This window comes from Dipodomys ordii, unplaced genomic scaffold (genome assembly GCF_000151885.1).
Source record: "Dipodomys ordii isolate 6190 unplaced genomic scaffold, Dord_2.0 Scaffold120, whole genome shotgun sequence".
Lineage (NCBI taxonomy): Eukaryota > Metazoa > Chordata > Mammalia > Rodentia > Heteromyidae > Dipodomys > Dipodomys ordii.
The window spans coordinates 819,071-829,131 of NW_012267336.1; the positions used below are offsets into that span (position 1 = coordinate 819,071).

Here is a 10,061-nt window from a genome sequence, read left to right on the forward strand (position 1 = left end):
CCAGGCCCAGAGTTCAAGTCCCACGACTGACAAAAAAAAAAAAAAAAGAAAGTCGTGGTGTGCTTTAAGTGCTATTTCCTACAAGGTCCTAGACAAGGCAGAAGAAACAGCTACTCAGGAAGGTTGCTCATCTCAACTTTAAAAGGAGCCGGTTGGCATTCTGTGGTGACAGGGCTGTACCAGTCAAAGGCAACTTGCTTTTTTTTCTCTAATAAATGACCTGGTCCTTGTGTAATGGGCCCTAGGTTGTGCAGTATTTCCTGTCTAAACAGTTACCGAGCCTCCCAGAAGCATCTTTGAAGATGAGGAGAAATGATGTTCCTGCCACCAGTTTATGACAGGCAGTTTTTTCCCCACATGAGAAGCAAATGTAGCTCATTGGTGAGTTAAATAAAGGTCGGAAATCACCGAGTAAAGATGGAGTTGTCAACGCAGTTGAACGAATAAAAACAAGGGACTGGGCATCATTTGTGACTCCTTGCTGGAGGCTGGAGGCAGACATGGGAGACTGGCGAGACTGAAGAAGGCAGGGGGAGCCGCGGATTCCTAGACCAGAATGAGAATCCCTGGGAGGACGGCGACACCGAAGGCATCTTCACAGGGTAAGGAACGAGGAGGGCCCTGGTGAGAGAGAGATGCCTGTTCTAACTATAACATAGGCCTGCTAGCCTCAAACCCAGCGCGGGCACCTGGGGACGGGGGGGGGGGTGAGGGAGAAGGGGGGGGGTTCCTGTGAAGAAAGATGCTCTGTGGCTCCCCTTGTCGCGGAAGGCGACAGCGGGGCACCACCTTGAAAGAAGGTGCGACACATTGAGAATGTATTAAAGGCACCCGTGGGCAAGCCTCCGGCGGAAGGCACGCCTAGGAACAGCTGCTCAGTACAAAACTCAAGCTAGGTCGCCGACAGTCGCCAACCTGGGAGACGGCGGGCTCGGGCAAAAGCACAGACGGAGCTGGGAAAAGGGTCGGGCCCTGCTGCTCGCGTGGTGCTCATGTCCTGAGATTTAAATCCCCTCCTGGACTTGTCTTCTCCTTGTGCTGCTTTATGCCTCTCTCCATTGACCTCCAATCCTACATTTCCCCTGCATCCGAAACCTCTCCCGTCTCCCCTCTGCCTCACCACATGTTTCTCTCTACCTTCTCGCCCTTGCTGAAACCCGGCTCAGCCCTGAAGACTTTTCCCTTCCCAGATGGTCCTCGTTCCCTCGTTCTCCACGGTCTGGCATCCACCAGGTCTGCCCCCAACTTGCGGGTCTTTCAGAGCCTCATCCAGCAGCCTGGCCCCTCCCCTCTTTGACGTTGCCATTTTAAAACACATCAACTCTACCCCTTTACTTCGCTTCCTTTCCTGGTTAGGGTAAAGCCATCTTTCTCGTGACCTGCCAGACAAAACCAAACGTGGATGAATCTTAACACCTCCCTTTGTGTACCAACAGCGGCTGCCAAAGGATGCCAGGAAACCCACACAGCCCCCAGGAACCTTGGGGGGTTCTCAAAGGCACTCTGCACCTCCTCCCCACACTCCTCATTAGCCTTTATCCTTGAGGGTCCACTGTGCTCCTGGAAATCTCCAACATCTTCTTGCTCTCAAGGCAACCTTGCCACTTTCTTCAAACAGAAAATGAGAGCAGTAGGTGGGAGCTCCAACTTCCTGCCACCAAACCTACTCTTCCTATCCATTCAGAGCATGCATGGCCATCCCTTCCCTCTTCCTTCCTCCTGAAATGGGCGAGGGGTCCTGGAGTCCCTCCACCCACAAGTTCTGTGGCATGCATGCCCCCCTCCTGCTTCTTTCACCCCCTAGCTGGTATCCTGACTCCTTCACCTCACACCTGCCCAATGGTTCTCTTCTGACCCTTACAGGTCCATCTGACGCAACATACCTGCCACCCTCCCTTCCTCCTAGTCTTCTCTGGCCTATGCTCTCTTGGCTTCCCTTTCCCAACCTGTCTGGGGGGTGGGGGGTGGGCAGGGGGCATTCACTAGATTCCTCATAGTCTTGAGGGTGGGACCCAGGGAAACACAGCCAAATTCCAATGGTGGTGGTCTGGGAGAAAGATGACCCAATTATGGCTCTGATGTGGGTAGTCATAGGAAGATGGAATGCATTGGCAGTTGGAAAAAAGAATCAGAATCATACACTGGGATTCTGGATAAGTCGGCCATAGGTAGAGACTATGGATGAACCTTGGAGGATGGCTGAGGTCATCAGCAAGAGGACTGAGGCCAAGGGCAGACCTGGCCTAAGAAAAGCTCCCCAAGTGGGCTAAAGCAGCAGCCTCCTGGAAGGCAGGCAGAGGACCAAGGAAGGGCATGAATGGAAGTCAAGGGTTCAAAGAGTTTCCACAACCAGCATCCAACTGTAATCAAGGCAATGGACTTGGTGGGAAGACCTGGGCATGGCGGGCCTTGGGGAGGGCAGTGGGCATGGCCAGCCCAAGTGTGAGGAAAGTACCCAAGTGCAAGGCTAGAGTCACTGGAGCTCTGGTTGCGACTGGTCAGTGCCTCAAAGCTCCTTGCAGAAGAGGTGCTGCTGGCTCTGGGCGTTTCGGACATAGCCAGTCTCATGGGACAGGGCAGTTAGTGCTGTGATTCAAATTCCATTCACTCACATTCTCTCAGATATGATGGGCCGCTTTGTTTGGGGAGTGTTAAGATTTGCCTTCCAATTCTGATGTTCCCTTAAGCCTCGGCATGCATTTCTACCTCAACCAACAGCAGCTGTTAGAGCTACTGCCATACAAGCAATCAGAACTGCAGCTGGCCAGTGCCATGTTCCCTGAAACCAAATACACTGGCCAGAGTCGCAATGCTTTTTACAGAAACACAAGGGAACAGGACAAAAGTGACCCATCTCCTTGCTACTGTGAGATCCCCTTAAAGGGAAAAAACAATCTCAATTTATATGAAAGAATACTAAGTCAGTATTGATATTTGCTACAATACACTAACATGGCCTGTCAAGGTACTACAGGGAAAAAAAACCCATGCAGTTTGGCATCTAAGTGGCATTAAGCTCCAGCCTGAGTGAAACATTTGGAAAATAATAACACTGCGTGGTTTGATCTGGAACAGAGGTGTGAGCCTCCACTCTTCCACACCATTAGCACCTGTGAGTCATGACTGGCATCATGTGGCAAAACGTGGCTGTCGATTAAAAGATTTCACAGAGCAGTCGAGGTGCTGGTGTTCAAAGCCATTAAGCACATTCCCATATACAGCACGCACACACACACACACACACACACACACACACACACACACACACACACATACAATCGAAATCATGATACCTTAAGAAAGGTGTACCCGTAGGAAAAAAGACCAAAACAAATCCTCTGAGAACCTAAAAGGCAAGATATTGAACAGGATGTGATACAGGCACCCACGATTTCTTGGAAAAACCAGCTAAGGACTAAGGCTCTCCTGGCCCCCAGGGAGGCAGATCTACTCCCCCAAAATGCTGTGTCACTGAACAAACATCGCAGGGTCACAGATGCAGAGCGCTTGATCATTTTAATAATGAAGTCTAATTGCCGCACAGCTGCTGGAAGCATCAGATGATGTCTGAGGCGGATTCGCTGAGCCACTTCAAATGTGACCGAGTATCAGGTCAGTCAGAAGGTAAAGGAGCAAGGTGGTCAAAGCACCAGCTTGGATGCAAATGGAGGACAAATGAAACATGGTACCCGTCTTACCATCATGGTACCATGGGCCTTAAAATCACTTAACTCTGAGAAGTGACCAGGAGCATGATGGGAAATACACAGCAGGGGTGTTCTATGGCATTCTAAGATAGCTAAAAGCAAGTCATGTATGAATGAAGCATTTTCACGTGGGTTACAGTCTTTCTTTCCAGTCTAGGTACCACTCTGTGTGTGTGTGTGAGAGAGAGAGAGAGAGAGACAGAGACAGACAGACAGACAGAGACAGAGACAGAGACAGAGAGAACCTGGTGCCTTTCCTTTAAAGTGTGGGGTTAATTTTAAAGTTATTCACTTCAGTGTTTTGAACTAAAGAAATCTTGTGGGAGGAGCCTCATCAAGAATTCTACTGTTGATGTCAAAATGGAAGCCAGAAAGTGTGGGTGTTATCTGCCTGCGAACATGCGTGCAGTTACCATAATCTGTTTTCTAGATCTGGCCAAGTGATGTGGAACAGAAAGCATTTTGTCCCTCATGTCAAGAGGAGGGAAAGGAAGATCTGACCTCAGTTTAGAGCAAGTAGCAGAGAGATAAGGGTGTGTGTGCCGGAATGAGGAAAGTGCTCGCTTGAATAAGTCCTGGTTTTGAAAGTGACAACAAGAGGAAGAGCTGAACTGTAACTTGAAAAGTGAAGTTAAAATAAAGAGAAAAGATGAATGCTATTAACAGAAGATGGCAAGTAAGACGTTAATTGAAATATGCACCTGCATTTGCATTTAAAAATATTTCTGACATTATCCAAAAAGAAATGTATTCTTTGCCTGACTTAGGTAACTGTAACCCCTCTGCCCATCACCTTTATAATAACAACAAAAATAAATTAATTAAAAAACCAACTGAAAAAACTAAAAGGATGCTCAAATTAATTTGCTAATTTTATTTTATTTTATTTTTCACAACAGCCAGCAATGGTGGCTTATGCCTGTAAGTCCTAGCTACTCAGGAGGCTGAGATCTGAGAATTGTGGTTCAAAGCCAAGCCAGGCTGGAAAATCCATGAGATTCTTATCTTCAATTAATCACTCCTGCTCCCCACAAAAAGCTGAAAGTAGAGCTGTGGCTCAAGTGGTAGAGTCTTAGCTCTCAAGAAGGAAGAAAGAAGAAGAAAGAGGAGGAGGAGGAGAAGAAGAGGGGCTGGGAAGGTGGCTCAGTGGTAGAGTGCTTGCCTCACATGCATGAGGCCCTGGGTTGGATTCCTTAGCACCACATAAGGAGAAAAAAGCCAGAAGTAGCACTGTGGCTCAAGTGGTAGAGCGCTAGCATTGAGCTGAAGAGGTGAGGGACAGCACCCAGGCCCAGAGTTCAGCTCCCACACTGACAAAAAAAAAAAAAAGGAAGAAGAAGGAAGAGGAGGAGAAGAAGAAAGCAGCAGCAGCAGCAGTAGAAGCAGCTCAGGGACAGTGCCCAGAATCTGAATTCAAGCCCCAGTACCAGCATACATTAAAAAACCTTCGTAACAAATATAAACTAGAAAATTAGCTCAAAGCTCACATCTGTTATCTTAGCTACTCAAGAAGCTGAGATCTGAGGATCCTGGTTTGCAGCCAGTCTATGAGACTCATCTTCAGTTGACTACCAAAACCCCGGTAGAGGAGGCATGGAGCAAGCAGTAGGGTGCCTGCAGTGAGCAAGAGAGCCAGGCCAGAGGTAAGGACAAATTATTCATACTAATTAAATTAGTTCATAAGAATTGAAGATTAGTTCTAAGTGTTAAAGGTTAATTTGCTATTTTAAGTAAAAAAGGAAAAGAGCATATTGAAAGACTTTGTGGGTCATGAATGATGTATTTAGTATGTTTGGAAAGCCAAGAGGAACCAAACTTTGGTTGCTGAATACTAAAAAAAAAAATGTTAAAACCACCTTACTGTTCTTAAGATGCCTCTGCTCCGCTCCAGGTGTAGAGCCCCGCCCCACCCCCATGCATGAACTGACAAGTCCAGGGCTCCTTCTTTGCATCCCTGCCCACTCTTCCCTGGCCTCCAGACCTTACTCAGCCTTTAACCTAAGCAAGCTGTTGTCCCCACCTGCTCTCTCAGGATCCCCACTGAATCACCCCAGCAGACCTGTCCCTTCCTCTGCATCTTACGCCAGGCCCCGGCTTCTGTGGACCCTGGAGCCGAGTTTCCACGTTCCTGCCCACCCTCTACCGTCTCCTGGGGCTGTGTTCTGATCTTGGATGATTCCTGCTGTCTTTCAGCTTCAGTCACCATCCATGCTCGCTTCCTGAGCCGTGGCCTTGTCTTTGCTCAGACCTGCAGCCTGCAACGCCCTTTGCTGCATCCTTGCCATCCCCAAGCTTACTCACTGCTTCCTAGGTCAAGCTCTTTGTCCAGGGCTGCCTGGGCAGGCTTGGTCTCTCTCTCTTTCTCTCTCTTGCCCTCTGGACCCCTGTAGCACTCATTCTCCCAAGACTGAATGGCTTACCCACATCCCACTAATGCTCTTGGTGGGTCTGACTTACAACCAGATTATGATCTCCTTTAGGACAGGATCAGGGTCTTAAATATCTCTCTCTTGATAGCATCTAGCAGAGGGGCTGGTGAATGGAAGTTACATGTTATTTCTTCAAGTGCCCCAGCCATGAATTACCTAGTGACAACTTACTCAAATGGATGGCTGGCAAAGAGGAAAACACATCCACATACAGACAGATACATGAAATCTAAGAACAACAACAACAACAACAACAACGATTGCCCCCCCCCCACAGTCAATGGAAATTCTGGGAGCAAAACAGACCAGTGGGATCTGGCAGCTGTCCTCCCTACAAATCTAAGAGCCGCAGACACGGTAAATTACTACGGGTAATTTGGTTGCTTGTAGAAATCACCATGGTGAGTGCTACAGATTTAGAAAATTTTAAGGCAGTAGAAAATGCATGAGGCAAATGAATGTACGTCCACAGAGAACAGCTAAATGCATACGTTTTAAAGTATAATCATTACTGAAGTATTATTGATATGAGATAAATGCACAGATCTTAAACAGAAGCTCAGTGGATTTTCATCAAGGGAATACAGGCATGAAACCAGTGTCCAGGTCAGAGAAGTTGGTGTATGCTTTGTCTAAGCACTGCCTGCCAGACTCCCAGGACAACCACAAACCTGATTTCTCTCTCGATCTCTCTCTTTCTCCCTTCCTTCCTTCCTTTCTTTCTTTTTCTTTCTCTCTCTTTCTTTCTCTCTCAATTCTCTCTCCCTTCCTTTCTTTTTCTCTATCTTTCCCTCTTTCTTTTTCTTTCTTTCTCTCTCCCTTTCTCCTTCTCTCCATCCCTCCTAATCCCTTCCATCTTGTCTTCTTCCCCCTCTCCCCCTCCCTCCCCACCCTCTCTCTCCTCTCCTCCCTCCCTGTCTCTCCCCACCTCCCCCAGTCCTAGGGCTTAAACTCTGGGCACAGTCCCTGAGCTTCTTTTGCTCAAGGCTAGCACTCTACCATCTGAGCTACACTTCCACTTCCAGCATTTTTGGTGGTTCACTGGAGATAAGAGTCTCACAAATTTTCCTGCCTGGGCTGTCTTCACTGTGATCCTCAGATCTCAGCCCCCTGAGTAGCTATGATGACAGGTGTGAACCACTGGCACTTGGCAACCCTGATTTTTTTTTTAACTAATTACTTTTCTGGGGTTTAAACTCGTGTTGGCTAAGAAGGCACTCTGCCACTTGGGTCATGCCTCCAGCACGTGACTCTTACTTTTTAACACTGCAGATCCACTGCATCAGCGCCTGCCCTTCGAATAAATGATTACACAGGGCACAGTTTTCTGCTTGGCTGCCTGTCTTCAACATTATTTGATGAGATCTACCAATGCTGTCTTGAGTAGCAATAATTCATCTTAAATCAATAAGCGAGTGTTTCTTCACTTGCATTACAAACGGAGCCATCAGGTGCCGAGCCATAAGGCATCCAAATCTCTTCCTTCCAGCGGAGAGTCACTTGGAGTGACTACCTATCTTATGGCATACAGCTGGCAATTCCTCAGCACACATCTTTAGAGCAAATGTGGGAGGAGGCAGGGTTACAGAGCACCCCAGGGGAGGGGGAGGCCCGCAAACTCTCCGCATACTTTTTGTCTCATGATGGATGGTTTGAAAAGTCACTCTGATCTCCCAATCTCTACAATTTTCAGTGCATCTTTTAGCTATTTTTTTTTAAAGCTAACGTTGGAGAGAATTTGTTTTCACTCTTGTATGTGTTTTGACAGACTGATGGTTTGCTGAGGCACAGGAACAAGAAGACACAGAGGAAGAATCTCGGACTGCACGCGCTACACCAATGGAGAAGAATCACCTGTGTTTTCCAGCTTTAGAAAGGGCGTGTCCAGCACTTCCACCACCATATTGCTTTACGCACTACACATTCCATCTCCAAAGTCTGCCTAACCCTGCAGGCACCTACCTACCTTGGGGATTAAAGAAACCAGTCATCCAGAACACATTAGGCCTCCCATCGAAGATCCAGGTAGAAAACTGAGCGTTCCTTTCCAAAAGTTCGGTAAACCAGAAGCCCAGGGTGGAGGAATCCCAGGACACCCTCTTCCAGAGCTGAGGGATTCGAGCGTCATACATGTTGTCCAGAGCGTCTCTCAGGTTCTGGAGAAGGGAAAGTTCCAAACAGGTGAATTCAGAAAGAGCAACAAAAAGAAGGAGGAAGGGGAGAGAAGACCGCCGACAGAGGAACGGCTCACCTCGCTCATGATGATGGTACCTTCAATGGCCAACTTGAGGTCACTCAGGCTGCTGCGAAGTATTGAGATGACCCTTTGCATCCTGTCAATTTCTTGTCTGAGAAATATGTTCATTGAATTCAGATGCCCCATCTTTACCAAGCGAGCTTTCACCTAAAAGAAAGAGTTACCACATGCCTAAAAGAGACGGCTAAAGTCATCTGTCATTCCCACCCCGTGACCTCTCCAATCCTAATACTTTTTCTTCTTCTCGCTAGATCTCTAGCTGACCAAACAGACTCTAAAACAGCTCTTGCAGAACTGAATTTGCCATTAAATCACCCATTTTTTCTGAGCTTAAAAAACCACTGTTCAACTGAAATGATTTTTATTTCCTACTGATTGTACTTCGTTGATAATTGGAAATGTACTTTAAAAAGCTGAAAGAAAATTGTACCTATTTCCCCTTTCAAATGATTAAGTACTAAGTGTCAGTTAGATATTCTTTCACAATCTAACCTTTATGAGAGCACTGTGGGGTTTCTTATCATTATGCATGCAGAGTTATTAGAATGTCACAAAAAAGTTAACATAGACAAAATCTTTACTGAGCGACTGCCAGTGAATAGCATTAACTGTAGTTTCCTAAGATGGTGACGGCTATGGCTACGGTGGTTACAAGAGTGTCTCGCCTGAGCTAATCAATGAAAAGATCTGACTCTGTAAGAGAGCTGCTGAGCACTTGTCATTTCTTCCTTTGGGTATATATCATTCACTGACAACTTTAAAGAGATCAATACAAAAGCCTCTGGTTGGTGGGAACAATAAACAAAAATAATGATTGAAAACTAAACCTATACACATTCACATTTTAATGTGGTGATATATGCCAAGAAAAGACTGACTGAAAATACTGGCAGGAGCTCATGAAGAGGCCTTGAACTTCCTGCTGGCCATGGCCCAAGACATGCTGGATTAGGAGGCTGAGGATGGACACAGGCAATGGGAGAGAATTTAATGTGGTTGTGTCAGTCCAATCACCAGCAAGCCAGCGATTGTAGGATTCTGTGCTGGAGAAGTCCACGCCCCCTTCCTGAGGCATGGGATGTGAGAGCTTCCCAGTCCGCAGACCTTCCTTCCCACTTTACAGACCAGGCCTCTGCATGGGGCAGAAGGGGTCTTAGCAACAGACACCTTCCCTACTTGTTTGTTTCCTGGCGCTCCAGGTATAATCCTGAGTCTTATGCATGCTAAGCGCGTGTTCCAACATTCTCAGCCCCTCACAGGGCACCTTTCAAAATCTTTGTTTCTACAGGAAGCCATTTATTTCAAAATCTTAACCAAATGCCTTGATGCCATCCATGTAGCAGAAACCCAAAACATCTTTAAGATGGCTTGTATTGTTGGAGAACTAGTTAAGAGTGAAGTTTCTGGAGCCAGATCATGTTTGCTCAAATTCTTGCTCTACCCCTTAGCTGCTGGTGCTCTCTTGAGGAGTAAGAGTCATCACGTATATAAGGCACTTAGGGATTAGTTCGTAAAAGAATATTAAAAAGGGAATAACAGAAAAGCTTAATTGAAAATAATGTGTTAAAAAAGAGAGAATAGGGGCTGGGAAGGTGGCTCAGTAGTAGAGCGCTTGCCTTGCATGCATGAGGCCCTGGGTTCGATTCCTCAGCACCACATAAGCAAAAA

General features: G+C 46.9%; 1 protein-coding gene across 1 annotated transcript in view; it reads right to left on the bottom strand.

The window, feature by feature from the left end:
• Dnah8 (dynein, axonemal, heavy chain 8) overlaps nt 1-10,061 on the bottom strand; it is a 199,122-nt gene that overhangs the window by 7,197 nt on the left and 181,864 nt on the right. The window contains exons 88-89 of the mRNA XM_013029569.1: nt 8,388-8,540; nt 8,103-8,292 (exon numbers count right to left, since the gene is read on the bottom strand). Coding sequence (XP_012885023.1) covers nt 8,103-8,292; nt 8,388-8,540 — 343 coding nt within the window. The remainder of the gene's footprint in view (nt 1-8,102; nt 8,293-8,387; nt 8,541-10,061) is intronic.